This window comes from Rhinoraja longicauda, chromosome 2, assembly GCF_053455715.1.
Source record: "Rhinoraja longicauda isolate Sanriku21f chromosome 2, sRhiLon1.1, whole genome shotgun sequence".
NCBI lineage: Eukaryota > Metazoa > Chordata > Chondrichthyes > Rajiformes > Arhynchobatidae > Rhinoraja > Rhinoraja longicauda.
Genome location: NC_135954.1, coordinates 10136727 through 10154166, shown reverse-complemented (window position 1 = coordinate 10154166; position 17440 = coordinate 10136727). Strand labels below are relative to the sequence as shown.

Here is a 17440-nt window from a genome sequence, read left to right as displayed (position 1 = left end):
CAAATTCTTACTTGCTGCAGCTTTACGGCACATGAATGCAGCACACAACAAATAAATATACGGTAAACAATGATACAAAAAATTATCAGTGATATTAGGTACATTCAGATCTTAATAGTGCAAACTGAAGTATTAAGTGGAACCTATGCAAAGTCCATTATAGTCCCCACTTGCTGAAGTTGGGCTGTGTGGGTTGGTTCAAGAACCTAAAGGTTGATGTGAAGTTGTTGTTCTTGAACCTGTCGGTAATGAATCTCAGGTTCTTGTACCTTCTTCCCGATGGTAACAGCGAGATGAGAGCATGGCCAGGGGCATGTGGGATATTAGCTGCCTTTTCGGGGCAATGTTTCTTGAAGATCCCTATGTGTGGGAAAGAACTGCAGATGCTGGATTAAATCGAAGGTAGAAACAAAATGCTGGAGTAACTCAGCGGGTCAGGCAGCATCTCTGGAGAGAAGGAATGGGTGACGTTTCAGGACGAAACCTTTCTTCAGACTGCATCTGAACAAGTGTTTTGACCCGAAACGTCTCCCAATCCATCAATCCAGAGATGCTACTTGTCCTGCTGAGTTACTCCAGCAATTTGTGTCTACCTTCACTTTTTTTAATGAAGCAAGCTCCTTTTCATTCTGATCTTTAATTGATTCAGGATTCAGGAGTATAATGTACCATTCATTAATGTTCAGGAGTGTAATATTCCATTGCTATATTGTAGGAGTTGCGCTGATAGACCCAGCACACACTCAGACTCAAACTTACACCCAGAACTGAACCACACTCAAATATCACAAAAAACGGCGGCACGGTGGCGCAGCGGTAGAGCTGCTGCTTTACAGCGCTTGCAGCGCCAGAGACCCGGGTTCAATCCCGACTACAGGTGCTACCTGTACGGAGTTTGTACGTTCTCCCCGTCACCTGCGTGGGTTTTCTCCAAGATCTTCAGTTTCCTCCCACACTCCAAAGACGTACAGGCATGTAGGCAAATTGGCTTGGTAAGTGTAAAAATTGTCCCTAGTGTGTGTAGGATAGTGTTAATATGCGGGGATCCAGTGGGCCGAAGGGCCTGCTTCCGCGCTGTATCTCTATAAAAAAAACCAGCACACACTCAGACCTCAGATTCCGTTTGTTTAACTTACAACCTGACGATATGAACATTAACACTTAGGTGACTAACCCACAACAGTTCCCCTCTCTTCCCTGTGCCCCACCTGGATGCGCACCACTTATCCGTTTCCCCTTCCCTCTGTTCCCTTCCACCAAGATTCCTTCTTCTGGGTTCACATTTCGCGCTTCTTCTATCCTTATTTCACACTTTTTGTCTTTTCATCTCAGGCCTTTGTCCACCCTCCTACCTATCAACCTCCCCCCCTCACCTGTATCCACCTTTCACTTGCCCAACTTTGCCCCACCCCCATCTCTCATCCAGCTTTTTTCGCCCCCCTCCCACTACAATTAGTCTAAAGAACGATCTTAACCCGAATCGTCACCTATCCATTTTCTACAGGGATGACCAGCAGAGTTACTCCAGCACTTTGTTTTTTTTTTGTAAACCAGCATCTGCAATTCATTCTGTCCTCAGTTTCATATTGAGGTTTGAAGACATAGAACTAAAATCATCAAAGGATGAAATGCAAAAATAGCCTTGTTCAACCATGCAAAGGCATGTTGATCGCGATCTGTTCATACTTTTAAAATGCCTTTTTAAAAACCCCTCCGAGATCACTTGTGCAAACTCGTGGCAATGTTAGCCCGAGTGTTTGAACTTTCAGGTGGCTGATTAACAAAGAGGAAAGGCATCGATATTAAAGACTGATCACAGAAGGACAATGATCTTCACAAACACAAAGCTCCAAGCATCCATGGTGATACCACGGGCGAAAACGGTCCAGCATTATAATTCAATGAAATCACAAAATAAATCTCGCAAATGGCATAAACCCCGTGGTGTATTTTCCGATGTGCTGTGCATTTGGAAACCTCGTTCAATTAAAGTTGGAGCACTTGAAAATAAATTGCATCCTGAAATACTGCTGAATATTTGATGGGTATATTTTAAAGAAGCTTACCCAGTATTGATGGAAATGATCTCTATCAAAGGGTTTTTCCTAATCTTTGGCAGATCCAGTCGAGCTCCCCCCAGCCGTTTCCCCTTTTCCTTCTTTTGACCCAGTAGCCTCACAGAGTGACCTGCAAATCAAAATACACCCTTACATTTCAGTCAAAAATTTCAATTTGAAATGCCAATTTTCATATTCGAAAAAATATAATGCTGTGTAAAACAAGTTTAAAAAAATCTCTCACCAGGCATTTTTTGATTTGAAATTAAGAATTAATCGTCAAATATATGAGCCGTACAAAATCATGAGATGAATAGATTGGGTGGACACACACACAGAGTCTCTTGCCCAGAGTAGGGGAATCAAGAACTAGAGGGCATAGGTTTAAGGTGCGGGGACAAAAATGTAATAGGAACCTGAGGGGTGACTTTTTCAAGCAAAGGGTGGGGGGTGTATGGAACGAGCTGCCGGAGGTGATTGTTGAGACTATTGCAATGTTTAAGAAACGTTTAGGCAGGTACATGGATAGGACAGGTTTAGAGGGATATGGGCCAAATCCAGGCAGTTGGGCTGAATGGCCTGTTTCCATGCTACATGACTCTGACTCTATATTTTGGTCACCAAGTACATGCTTTAAAACAATGAGAAGAGTGTCTTGTAATTCCAGCCTCGTTCTCTCTTGGTTAACTCCTAAAATATCAGTAAATATATGAAATCGAATTACCCGTTTTTTAAATTATTGTGCAATTATAATTTGTCAAATGCATGACTTTCCAAATACTGACTTGCAAAAACAATTCTGCGGTTCCTTTTCCAATCACATATCCAGTTTAAATGCATTTAAAAGACATTTGAACAGATTCATGGCTAGGAAATGTTTGGAGATATGTAAGCCAAACGCGGGCAAATGGGACTAGTTTAGATGTGGCATCTTGGTCGGCATGGACAAGCTGGGTCGAAGTGCTTATTTCTGCGCTGTATGACTCTATGGATTACGTTTCCATTTTGCTTGAGGTTTAATACAGCATCAGCATTTGTCATTTTATTTTTAGAGAAATACAGCGTGGAAACAGGCCCTTTGGCCAACCGAATCCACGCCAACCATCGACCATCCCGTTCACAGCATTATAACACCAGCTCAGTGTTATCCCACTTTCGCATTCTACACAATAGGGGCAATTTATCTCAGCCAATTAACCTACAAACCTACACCTCTTTGGAATGTGGGAGGAAACCAGAGAAAACCTACATGGTCACAAGGCGAATGTGCAAAGTCCATAGACAGCTCCTGTAACCAGAATCGAACCTGGGTCTCTGGCGCTGTGAGGCAACAAACAGCTCAATGGTATGGGAAGCTCAGTCTCATGAATCTTAGATCATTATTTTTAAGTTTGTATAATTGATACAAGTTACTGCAATGTATCTATAATGGGACCGAAAGAAACTGCTTCTTTATCTCTGCAAAGGTACAAATCAAAAGTGCAGAATGTTTCCCTGCTTTCTATGGTTTTAATAATTAATTTAAAAAAATATTTTTTTAATCTGGCACTGTCAATTTTTAATGGACCTGGAATAGAGCTGAATATTGATGAAGGAGATGAGGTGGAATTTCTGTAGTCATAGGGTTGTGAATGTGGAATTCATTGCCACAGAGGATCGTGGAGGCCAAGTCAATGGATATTTTTAAGGCAGAGATTGATAGATTCTTGATTAGTATGGGTGTCGGAGGTTATGGGGAGAAGGCAGGAGAATGGGGTTGAGAGGGAAAGATAGATCAGCCATGATTAAATGGCAGAGTAGATTTGATCGGTCGAATGGCCTAATTCTACTCCTATCACATGATCTTATGATCTTAAGGTTGCAATAACTTTCATTGTGAAAGGAGAGACAAAGCGAAGTGGCCCAGTGGACTGCAAGTCTGGCTGGGTACAGTACACTGCATATCCTGACAGCCCTCTTACAAGAGCACAGTTTAATTGGCTTCTCTTTAAAAAGCAAAAATGACTTCTTGCTTGTCACATTACAGATTACCTGAATTGAAAATGCAAACTCCAGAGACAGCTCAGTGAAATCCAATAATCACTACAGTGGCAGATACTCATGTGACTTCTTGCAGTTTTATGTCCCTTTAAATACCACTTCCAATTTATATTTGAAACCAATCTTGTTAGGTTTAACACAGCACTGGCCATCAGTGCGTATTAAACTTGCATCAATCCCCAGTGATTAGCATCTTGTACCCAAGGTTTGTGTACGATGGGCATGCAGGGGTCCCTGTGTATTAAATTTCAAGAACATACTTGCACCAGCTGGAAAACAACATTTTCTCTAGACTTCAGAGATACAGCATGGAAACAGTCCATTCAGCCCACCGAGTCCACGCCAGCGATCACCCCGCACACTAAGGACAATTTACAATTTAAGGAAGCCAATTAACCTCCAAACCTGTGCGTCTTTGGAATGTGGGAGGAAACCGGAGCACCCAGAGAAAACTCACTCGGTCACAAGGAGAACATATAAATTCCGTACGGACAGCACCTGTAGCCAGGTTCGAACTCAGATCTTTGGCGTTGTAAGGCAGCAACTTCACTGCTGTGCCACCTTGCCGCCCAATTTTTCGCTATGAGTTGATCCATTAGATCAAAAGGATAATTAAATGTTAAGCACATGATGCTTATGATGTTACGGTTCTGACTTACGAATCTATTTTTATTAAAGAACTGAATCATCTATCTGGTTATTATGTTATGAATGTCAAGCAGTTCAGTCATTAATTTTTCTGATTTTTATGCACCGTATTGTATTTAGAGAGAATACTTGTGATTTCAACAGGTTATGAATCATCATTTTCAATTGACTTCTCGGTTCACAAGATAAAAGCTAAACAATTCTAAATGAGGTTCTGTGACGGAAAAATAACTTTCAACTGTGCTGAAATGAGCATCTGATCATAAACATGCTTTCAGGAAACTGAATCAGTCCTCACACACAATCCCCTTGCCCTGTCACAGCCCAGCCATTCAACAATTAAGCCGGCAGCTAATGAAGCAAACAATTTAAGTTCTCATCCCAAACTTGCATCTCCTGCCAATGACAATGAGTCACAATATTCAAAATACCACCAAGAAAAACAAACTCTTGTGATCGAATTTAATTAATGTCTGACCTAAGAAAAGCACCTACTTCCATTGTCAGTCAAATCGGTTGGCAACTGCCTCAATGCCAGAGGCACTTCCTAAGGAGTGATAATTTTTGGTGAGCTCAGCATCCACAGCCAGAAACACAAAGGGTCTTGTGAGCCTTCCAACTCGCAAAAATCGACGTTATATTCCAGAAGAGCTCACTTTTATTAAGGGAGCCAAATCACATGCTTCCGGTCAATGAGCTGCTGGAATCAAAGTTGCCCATGCCGGCGGACACTGTCACTGCACTGAGTAGCTCCTTCAGTGACAGACTCCTTCACCCCAAGTGCGTGAAGGAGAGATATAGGAGGTTCTTCCTTCCCGCTGCTGTGAGACTGCACAACCAGCACTGCTCCCAGCAGACGAGTCAACAATAACAGCGAAGAACCCACAGAAAACTGATGACATTTTATGTATCTTTTATTTATAATGAATGATCTCTTGCTCTCTTGCTATCCACTTTGCTGCTGTAACACTGTAAATTTCCCCGGTGTGGGACGAATAAAGGAATATATTAATTGCTCCTCACTGACTTGTAATTCCACCGTAAATACAGCTGTTGTAAAGTGGGTAGTTTTCACGTGGGTGCCTCATCATGATCGTATAAAGTCGCGGTAATTGGAAAGTGTTGCTGTTGCAATCGCAAGACGTGCATGCATACCTGAGAGATACGCATATATAATTCTTAAGAATATTTTTTATTCTACATTCTGGAATTTTGATTGCCAGCTGGAATTTATTTATCATCATGCACTTTCCCCATCAGATGGAAAATATGAATTAATAACAAGAAAATGTTTTACTCATTCAAGCTCAATAAGTAATGTGAACTCTTCCTTCCACTCTCCATCTATTTTTAAACACGTTAGTTGCCTGGAAATCCAGAGGTTCCACGTCTCCGTTTATTCCATCACATCGTACTTAAATTAGGGCAGGCACAGTGGCGCAGTGGTAGGGTTGCTGCCTTCCACCACCAGAGACCCGGGTTTGATCCTGATTACGGGTGCTGTCTGTACAGAGTTTGTACGTTCTCCCAGTGACCGTGTGGGTTTCCCCCGGATGCTCCGGTTTCCTCCCACTCCAAAGATGTACAGGGCTGTAGGCTAATTGGCTTCAGTAAAGATTGTAAATTGTCCCCAGTGTGAAGGATAGCGTTATCATACGGGGATCGCTGGACGGCGCGGACACGGTGGGCCGAAGGGCCAGTTTCCATGCTGTATCTTTAAACTGAACTAGAATAAATTGAACCACATGGCACACATCCACATACTATCTCAATTGGGAGGGCTCATGCCCGGTGTCCTTTTCCGTGACCGTTTCATCAACCAGTACCACACTATGCCCCAGCATGCCCCTCCAAGATACTGGAAAATAATTGGGAATTCAAACTAACAGCACAGGTTTGCTGAGAAACACACCATTTGCCAGCGATGGACCACGACAGGTTACCATGCCAGCACTGCATTGCGACTATAATCCTTAAATTGATTCGGCCCTAAAAATACACAGAACGCACGGATTGTTCCAAGTTAATACGACAAATGGCACGTTCACCTCTTCATTTTCCCCCATCTGACACCCTACCAATTCCACCAGGTGAAGCATCGGATATGAGTTCCAGCCTGTTCCTACCTCTAGTTTCAAATGAGTGAAGACATACAAGCTAATTTAAGCGGCCACCTACTCACCTTTAATTGCTTCTTCCACAACTTCAACTACACGATCTATTTGCTGAACCTAAAGGGAAAAAATAATATGTGAACAGTCTTGTAATAATTCACTTTCGTAACTGCTGGTTGTTAGGCACCCTTCCTGGGAACACATTCAGTCATGGACTAGACCCATGAAGTCTGAAGCTGAAATATCGCACACTCCTGCAAATGCACCAAAATCAAAAAATATATATTTTCTGTAGCTATTTGCAAGATTTGCACTCTCAGCTGCTCCAGGCAATCTTTACATACTTTTATTAAAGTCCTTCATAGTGGATTGATCCAGAAGATTAAGATGCATGGGATTCACGGTGACTTGGTGGTTTGGATTCGGAACTGGTTGACCCATGTACAACAGAGGGTTGTGATGGGCGGGTGTTATTCTGACTGCAGATCTGCAACCAGTGGTATTCCAGAGGGTGTTCTGAGATAGGGCCTCTGTTGTTTATGACATATATATCTATGATTTAGACTTAAATGTAGATGGGTTGGTTAGTAAGTTAGCAGACAACGCTAAAATTAGTGGAACTGTGGGCAGTGAGGAAGGCTGTCAAAGGATAACAGCACGATTTAGATCTGCTACAGATATGGGTAGAGAAATAGCAGATGGACTTTAATCCCAGCGAGTGTGAGATGATGCACTTTGGGAGGTCAAATGTAAGGAGAAAGTAAACAGTTAATGGTAAGACACGTAACAACATTGATGTACAGAGGGATCTCACAGTGCAAGTCCATAGCTCTTTGAAATAGCTCTCTACATCTCTGACGTAGATAGAGTGGAAGAAAAGGCACATGGTCTGCTTGCCTTCCAGGGTCAAAACATTGAGTACAAGAATCAGGAAATCTCTAGTAAGGAGATCAATAAGCTGGAAAGGGTGCAGAGATTTACAGGGATGCTCTCAATCAAAGGCCTGCGCTCAAGGTTGGGTGGCCTATTCCTTGGAAGGTAGGAGTCTGAGGGGTGATCTTACAGAGGTATATAGAATCATGAGAGGAATAGATAGCGTTAATACAGAGTCTTTGAGCAAGGGAACCAAGACTTGAGCTAAACTAGTAACAAAATTGAACTTGCACTTGCACAAGAGAGAATCATGACAGAACATATTGTACTTTAACCTATTATTAAAATAGAACCTTTAGTACCCATTTTATGTGGTATTACTTAAGATTCCCTCATCACTCAAATGAATCCCAAACTTCCTAAAGTCTATTTCTGAACTTTCTTCCAGGTCACACAATCAAATATCTTGCACTATTAAATTCAAATAGCTGTTAGATCTCCTTACATTTTTCTATTCTAGGATTTAAAATGTCCTTGTATTTTTTGTTTTACCCAATGATACCAAGATGATTTTGAAATGTGTTGAATAATCGAACTATTAAAATTTGAGCTCTGCTGCAACTGCTTTGGGAGTGGAATTTGATGTCCATACATTGCTATATTGCTGTTTAAGTGCATGACAGGCAGTAAGTTTCTTCCCCATCTACATTTTAAACAGCAAGCTAAGCCACAATAGAATCTACTTCACGACAGAGGGAATGATCTGCTTAGCCTTATTGAAACCTACCGAATGGTGAGAGGCTTGGATAGAGTGGATGTGCACCAGACGTCACAGCCTCAGAATAAGTGAGTTCGGTATCTCGACTGAGCATGCGCCAGTCATAGGTTGTAGGGGCTAAACATTCTCGCCAGCTGATCTGCTGCGTGTGCACAGACCTGCGTTTCAACCGTATTTTCCAGTTTTGCTTCATAGAGGTAAGAAAACACTGCTTTAAAAAATATTAATTAGGTGTATTTATGGTTAATTTGTACTCCGATAGACACAAAATGCTGGAGTAACTTACTGGGACAGGGAGCATCTCTGGAGAGAAGGAATGGCTGACGTTTCAGGTCGAGAACCTACAAGAGGGGTCTCGACCTGAAACGTCAGCCATTCCTTCTCTCCAGAGATGCTGCCAGTCCCGCTGAGTTACTCCAGCATTTTGTGTCTATCTTCGGTGGAAACCAGTATCTACAGTTCCTTCTTACACGTTAAAAAAATCCCCATGCTTAGTACTTCATTGTGGGTTACAGAGCTCCCCCCCCCCCCACCCCAGGCAATGTCATTTGTGCCGCCTCCCAGAGAAGACACGAGCGCTGCACCAACTCACCCTCATTCCACACAAACCTCCTTCCTCCTCTCCTACGCTGCTGCCAGGGATGGCGGTGCCAGCAGAGGCTGTGTTCGCCAGCACTGGCTCCCTGTAGCCGGTTGTCTGGGTCTTGCTCCCTCGATCACACCCGCGCTGCGCGTTTCCAATTGCAACACCTGTAACCTGATGGAGAGGCACCCGACAGGCTCAATCCTCACAGCCAGCGCTGCCGTGAGAGTGGTCCCTGGGACAGGCGGGCATATACCTGTCGGGAGGCGGCACACATGAGATTGCCTGGGGTGGGAGGGAGCTTTGTAACCCGCAATGAAGCACCAACCATGGGGATTTTTTAACGTGTAAGAAGGAGCTGTAGACGCTGGTTTACACCATGGACACAAAATGCTGTAGTAACTCAGCGGGACTGGCAGCATCTCTGGAGAGAAGGAATGGCTGACGTTTCAGGTCAAGACCCTTCCTGTAGGGTCTTGACCTGAAACATCAGACATTCCTTTTCTCCAAAGATGCTCCCAGTCCCGGTAAGTTACTCCAGCATTTTGTGTCTACCGGAGTACAAATTAACCATAAATACACCTAATTAATATTTTTTAAAGCAGAATTTTCTTACCTCTACGAAGCAAAACTGGAAAATACGAATGAAACACAGGTCTGTATACACGCAGCAGATCAACCGGCGAGAATGTTTAGCCCCTGCGACCCATGATCGGCACATGCTCAGTCGAGATACCGAACTCACTTATTAAAGGACGTTCCTTTAGGATGGAGATGAGGAGGAATTTCTTTAGTCGGAGGGTGGTGAATCTGTGGAATTCATTGCCACAGAAGGCTGTAGAGGCCAAGTCAGGCCTAATTGTGCTCCTATCACTTATGACCTTATGACCAACTAGATATCTCTCTATGGGTACAGTTCGACCAGATGAAAGGAGCACCCTCTTCCCTCAACTTCAGCAGATAATATTTTCATGAGTTTCCTCTTCCCCCTACTAAAAAGGTCCTTTTCTTACCACCCCAGCCAAATTCCTGTCTTCATTTCCCCTTTTAGAATCCAAAACAAACGCTTAGTTCTCCTTGTGCCGAAGCCAGGCGACTCTTTACATGCCAGTCCCAGAAGAGGATTTGCTATTACCCATTACAATTGTTCCACTGTTTCAAATCTTTAGTTCAGCAAAAGCATTTTTTACAATGCTGTCTTTGATCTCCTTGGAGACCTGTCGTAGACTTTATCTTGTACTAAATGTTGCACTCTTTATCTGTACAACGTGGACAGCTTGATTGTAATAATGTATAGTCTTTTCTTTGACAGCACACAAACTGTTACGAAAGAACAGCATTTCACTGTATCTCAGTGCACATTACAATAATAAACTAAACTAAACTAAACTAGGGCGGCACAGTGGCGCAGCAGTAGAGATGCTGCCTTACAGTGCCAGAGACCCGGGTTCAATCCCATCTACGGGTGAGTACTTGTCTGTACGGAGTTTGTACGTTCTCCCCGTGGCCTGCGTGGGTTTTCTCCGGGATCTCTGGTTTCCTACCACATTCCAAAGACATACAGGATTGTAGGTTAATTGGCTTGGTATAATTGTAAATTGCCACTAGTGTATGTAGGACAGTGCTAGTGTGCAGGGATCGCTGGTTGGCACGGACTCGGTGGGCCGAAGGGCCTGTTTCTGCGCTGTAACTCTAAACTAAACCAAACTAAACTAGCCATGAGGGTCTTTTTCAATTTCATTCCCATCCACAAAATGATATCCTGGGTTGAGGCATTTTTAAATTTTCCTCCTGAGATATCACTTTTTGACATTCACTGTCCACTGTCTTTCCATGTTTCCCCATTGCCACCTCCATTTCCACAACCTATCTTCTCTCTGATCATTTATCAAGGTTTTCCCTTCTGTTTCATCTGCGTACCTCCCCAATATTTAATCACACATTATTATCCACCTTCTCCATCAGATCGTCACAGAGACACCACGACATGTGCACCTCAAGTCACGGCGCCCCTTTGCCATGCAAGCCCACGAGCTGCTCTGTACAACACCGGTTGACACTTCCAAGGCCACCTGGGTCAAGACGAGATGGAGAGACCAGTGGAAGTCAGCGGAACCATCTAGGCTGTACCATTACATCGGTGAACCCATGGACGTCCCTGGCCAGGACCCGCCCCGAAAGCAATGGATAACCCTCAATCGCTTGAGGACAGGCGTCGGACGCTAAGGAGTAGCGATGAAGAGGTGGGGTCTCGTGGACAGTGCCTTCTGCGAGAGTGGGGACCCAACACAGACAGTGGAGCACATAGTCACCAGTTGCCCCAAATACCGGCCACCGAATGGTGAACGAGGTCTGATTGACCTGGACGATGACACGTTGGCCTGGCTCGCCTCAACGGAGCTGCAGGTCTAAAAGACATACGACAGAGGAAGAAGATCCTCACACAATACAGGAACTAATGGCAAGGAGAAAAGCTTCACCACACAAATGAACTTTATTACAAGTCTGACTTATGGGTGCATCTAGCCTATCAGTGGTCAGTGGCATTACTGCCTTTAAAATACGATAAATATGCTTATATTCTTTTAAGACTTTAGACTTTAGAGACACAGTGCAGAAACAGGTCCTTTGGCCCAACCAGTCCGCGCCGACCAGCGATCACCCCGCACACTAGCACTATCCTACATGCTGGGGACAATGCACAATTCTGTTGAAGCCAATTAACCTACAAGCCTGTACGTGTTTGGAGTGTGGGAGGAATCTGGAGCACCCGGAGAGAACCTACACGGTCACAGGGTGAACGTACAAACTCCGTAAAGACATCACCTGTAGTCAGGATCGAACCCGGGTCTCTGGCGCTGTAGGGCAGCAACTCTATTGCTGCGCCACTGTGCCGCTCCTGTTTAGACATTAAGAACTTTGATTACTTTGAGGTAAGAGGAAACTGGGAAGATACAGTCCAACTTGGATTAGTTTGTATGCCTCTTTACGATCCTTTAGTTTGTACGATCCTTTGTAGAACAATCCCCCTTGTTTGAAATTAAATAGAAAAACTGAAAATGTTCAGAAAATGAGCAGTATTGCCACGTTCTACAGATTTACAATACTCAGTGCACGTAGTGCTTCAATCAATTTTGTGCTTATCAAAATATCTCCAGAATTAAGTTTGCAGTCGGCTTCTGTTAAAATTGCAGTGAGCAGGAATTAAAGAATCTTTGTTAGTTTTGATTGCGTGTGTGTAGACACCACAAGATACTGTTTTGAAATGTTGATGAGTTATGTATTATTACAGACAACGTCAGCCAGAGGTTTCAATTGCAATTTTGAGATTTGGGAATGCACACAATCACTTTAGTGAATGATTCTTTATGCCTTTTTAGCAATGCTTAAGTAATAATTGAACTTTACAAGATGCCAAAACCACCATGATTTTCCATCTGAGTGGAAGTTTTAGAAAACAAATAATGCAATTAAAAACTCCCTAAAAAGCGAGAAGACATTAGATCTAAAATATACTGAAACTAAAGAGTTTTCTCACGAATCTGTTATCTGTTATCTAATATCTGCATGGATATTCATCAAAAGCTGTTTCTAATCTATGCAGTTTTTGATGGCTATCCATGCAGAGATCAGATCATAAGGTATGGACCTTATGGTTCTGACCCCGGTGGCTCGGCAAGCCCCCAGCCCCAGAGAGAAGGCCACAGGCCTGGCCCCTGCTGGTGCTGTGGACTAGGAATTGGAGAGGAGGTGGTGATAGACAGCTGTAGACGCTGGGACAAAGGGCCCGTTGATAGGAACCTGGGGGGGGGGGTCTTACTTTCCAAGCCCTCGAGGTCAGCTGTGAAGGAACAAGGGGTGAAGAGAGCCACCAAGGAGAAATGGGGGGACTATGTCTAAACACAGTTGTAATTTCGACATGGTGAAACCAAAATGAATAAAAATGGCCTTTACTAAAATCTGACAATGTGCACTTTAACCACGTGCGATTGTTTCTGTTACAAATCTCAAATTGTGGAATACAGAGGCAAATAAATAAATGACGGGTCTTTGTCCCAAACATCACAGAGGGCACTGTATGTATGGTGATAGTTTTGCTGTGCTGTATGCAAAACAAGTATTTCAATGTACCTGGTACACATGATAATAATGACACCACCATTGAACCATTGAAAAGCTATAATGTAAAAAATGTAGAAACAAAGAACTGCAGATGTGTAGAAAAAACTGTCGATGCTGGTTTAAATCGAAGATAGACACAAAATGCTAGAGTGGGACAGGGAGTTAAAGTGTTGAGCAACCAGTATATCAGGTAGGTTTAGGCGGATTGAATGAAAGTGTTCACCGAAACGATCGCCAAGCCTGCCCTTGGTCTCACCGGAGTCCACACCTGGAACAGCGGACACAGTAGATGAGGTTGGAGGAGGTGCAAGTGAACCAGAACAGCAGATGTTGGTTTACAGAAAAGGACTTAATGCTAGAGAAACTCAACGGGTCAGGCAGCATGTTCTCTGGAGAACGTGGGTATGTGACGTTTCTGGTTGAGACCCTTCAGGTTGCTTCCAACTTGCTTGATTTAATGGGGAGAGTTTGGAAGTGGGATCCACTCAATGCAGTTAGTGAACAGTGACAGATCATAGAATACACCCCTGTTGAAAGTATATTGACCATAGCTCTACCTCTAAAGTGTGTTATTTGTCTATTGGATAAGAACATGCTGTTTCATAATATTTATAAAATCAGAACTCTGGAGTTAAAAAAAGGGAACTTCAGATATTTCAATACTGTGGCCGAGACCAATATTTATGGATATCAGAGGCCTTCAACTGACTCACCCTGTTTCCTGTATACTTCTTCCCACCCTGGCTCCTGTAAAAAGTCTATCCCCTACTCCCAATTCCTCCGTCTACGCCGCATCTGCGCTCAGGATGAGGTGTTTCACACTAGGGTAACAGAGATGTCCTCATTCTTTAGGAAACGGGGGTTCCCCTCTTCCATTATAGATGAGGCTCTCACTAGGACCTCCTCTATATCCCACAGCTCCGCTCTTGCTCCCCCTCTCCCCATTCGTAACAAGGATAGAATCCCCCTTGTCCTCACCTTCCACCCCATCAGCCGTCGCATACACCAAATTATCCTCCATCATTTCTGCCACCTCCAACGGGATCCCACTACTGGCCACATCTTCCCATCTCCACCCCTTTCTGCGTTCCGCAGAGACCATTCCCTCCGTAACTCCCTGGTCCACTCGTCCCTTCCCACCCAAACCACCCCCTCCCCAGGTACTTTCCCCTGCAACCGCAGGAGATGCAACACCTGTCCCTTTACCTCCCCCCTCGACTCCATCCAAGGACCCAAACAGTCTTTCCAGGTGAGACTGAGGTTCACTTGCACCTCCTCCAACCTCATCTATTGTATCCGCTGTTCCAGATGTCAACTTCTCTACATCGGCGAGACCAAGCGCAGGCTCGGCGATCGTTTCGCTCAACACCTCCGCTCAGTCCGCCTTAACCAACCTAATCACCCGGTGGCTCAGCACTTCAACTCCCCCTCCCATTCCCAATCTGACCTTTCTGTCCTGGGCCTCCTCCAATGCCATAGTGCGGCCCAGCGCAAACTGGGGGAACAGCATCTCATATTTCGCTTGGGCAGTTTACACCCCAGCGGTATGAACATTGACTTCTCTAACATCAGATAGTTCCTGTGTCCCTCTCTTTCCTCTCCCCCTTCCCAGTTCTCTCACTAGTCTTCCTGTCTCCTATTACATCCTATCTTTGTCCCGGCTCCTCCCCTGACATCAGTCTGAAGAAGGGTCTCGACCCGAAATGTCACCCATTCCTTCTCTCCAGAGATGCTGCCTGACCAACTGAGTTACTCCAGCATTTTGTGTCTACACACAACTATAGCAGGGATCTGTGGAGAATATATGGATGCTGACAAAATTCTGGCCAATTAATTTAACAGCAATTATTGGCATGACGTTAATCACTTAAGAAAACTGAATATAATTAAACTTAGTTAACATGGTTTTGTGAAAGTTAAATCATGTTTGACAAATTTGCTCGAATTCTTTGAGGATGTGACAGGGAGAGATAATAGATGGGAACTTGTAGATGCTTTGGTCACCATGTTATAGGAAAGATGCTGTCAAGCTTGAAAGGTCATAACGTCATAAGTGATAGAAGCAGAATTAGGTCATTCGGCCCATCAAGTCTACTCCGTCATTCAATCATGGCTGATCTATCGCTTCCTCCTAACCCCATTCTCCTGCCTTCTCTCCATAACCCTTGACACCTGTAATAATCAAGAATCTATCTACCTCTGCCTTAAAAATATCCATTGACGGCCTCCACAGACTTCAGTGGCAAAGAATTCCACAGATTCACCACCCTCTTACTCAATTCCTCCTCATCTCCTTCCTAAAGGAATGTCCTTTAATTCTGAGGCTATGACTGGTCCTAGACTCTACACTATATCCAAGCCTTTCACTATTCGAATCAGTGAAAAGGTTCAGAGAAGGTTTACCAGAATGTTACCTGGACTTTAGGAAGCAAGCTATGCAGAGAGGTTGAGCAGGCTAGAACTTTATTCCTTAGAGTGCAGGAGGATGAGGAGTGATCGTATTATTGGGTACAAAATAATGAATGGAATAGATCGGGTAAAAACACAGAGTCTTTGGTCCAGAGTTGGGAAATTGAGAAGCAGAGGACAATAGGTTTAAGGTAAGGGCGGAAAGATTTAATGAGAACCTGAGGGGTAACCTTTTTACACAAAGGGTGGTGGGTGTAAGGAACATGCCGTTGGAGGAGGTAGTTGAGGCAGGTACTATTGCAAAGTTTAAGAAACATTTAGATAGGTACGTGGATAGGATAGGTTTAGAGAGATATGGGCCAAACGCAGGCAGGTGGAGTTCGTGTAGATGAGATATGTAGGTAGGCGTTGGCAAGTTGGGCAGAAGGCCCTATTTCCGGACTGTATGACTCTATGAATCTATGTGATCTATTTAGATTTCCAAAAGGCATTTGACAAGGTGCCACATAAGAGACTGGTGCATAAATTAAACCTCAGGGTGCCAAACGAAGTGTGTGAGAATGGATTAAAAATTGGCACACAGAAAACAGAGCAAGAATAAATTGATTATTTTCAGACTGGAAGGAGGTAACCACTACAGTACTGGAGAAGTCAGGTCGTAGCCCTCAATTCTTCACTATTTAATTTAATCAGGAAGGAATAATATGGAAGGTTTCCAAATTTGCCTGATGCAAAAATAGGAGAAGGGACATGCTGTGCCAACGAAGTTGTAATTTTGCAGCAGCATGTAGCTGGATTGAGTGATTCGGAAAAAAACCTGACAAATAGAGTTTATTGTGGGGAAGTGTGTGTTCCTTCACTTTGGTGAGAAGAATATTATCCAAATTGAGAGAGACTGCAAAGGAATGAGGTTCAGAGGGGTTCAGAGGGAATGAGGTTCAGCGGGGTTATGAATCATAAAAAAGCTAGCAGGCAAATCCAACAACTATAAAATCATGAGAGGATTAGATCGGGTAGATGCATAGAACTTCTTGCCCAGAGTTGGGGAATTAAGAACCAGAGGACATAGGTTTAAGATGAGGGGGGAAAGATTTAATAGGAACCTGAAGGGCCAAGGATGGTGCATGTATGGAACGAGCTGTCAGACGAGGCATTTGAGGCAGGTATTATTGCAACATTTAAGAAACATTTAGGTATATGGATTGGACAGGTTTAGAGAGATATGGGCCAAACGCAGGCAGATGGGACTAATGTAGATGGTACATGTTGGCCGCTGTGTGTATGTTGGGCCCAAGGGGCCAGTTTCAATGCTGTAAGACTCTATGACTGAGATAACAGCATTTTGGCCATCATATCATATCATATCATATCATATATATACAGCCGGAAACAGGCCTTTTCGGCCCTCCAAGTCCGTGCCGCCCAGCGATCCCCGTACATTAACACTATCCTACACCCACTAGGGGCAATGTTTTATTTTTTTTTACATTTACCCAGCCAATTAACCTACATAATACCTGTACGTCTTTGGAGTGTGGGAGGAAACCGAAGATCTCGGAGAAAACCCACGCAGGTCACGGGGAGAACGTACAAACTCCTTACAGTGCAGCACCCGTAGTCAGGATCGAACCTGAGTCTCCGGCGCTGCATTCGCTGTAAAGCAGCAACTCTACCGCTGCGCTACCGGTGTCTACAAATTAGGGAGGTTTTGCTGCAATTGTAAGGCTGTTGGTGAGGCCTCAACTGGTGTACTACATTAAGTGTTGGTTCCCTTATCAAAAAATAGATATCGTTACATTGGTGGCAGTACAGCGGA

The 17440-nt window shown here is 43.8% G+C and overlaps 1 protein-coding gene across 3 annotated transcripts in view; it reads right to left on the bottom strand.

The window, feature by feature from the left end:
- Positions 1 to 17440, bottom strand: part of cdkal1 (CDK5 regulatory subunit associated protein 1-like 1) — a 541005-nt gene that overhangs the window by 380985 nt on the left and 142580 nt on the right. For all 3 annotated transcript variants that reach the window (XM_078414892.1, XM_078414899.1, XM_078414884.1), the window contains exons 6-7: positions 6928 to 6976; positions 2067 to 2187 (exon numbers count right to left, since the gene is read on the bottom strand). In XM_078414892.1, coding sequence (XP_078271018.1) covers positions 2067 to 2187; positions 6928 to 6976 — 170 coding nt within the window. The remainder of the gene's footprint in view (positions 1 to 2066; positions 2188 to 6927; positions 6977 to 17440) is intronic.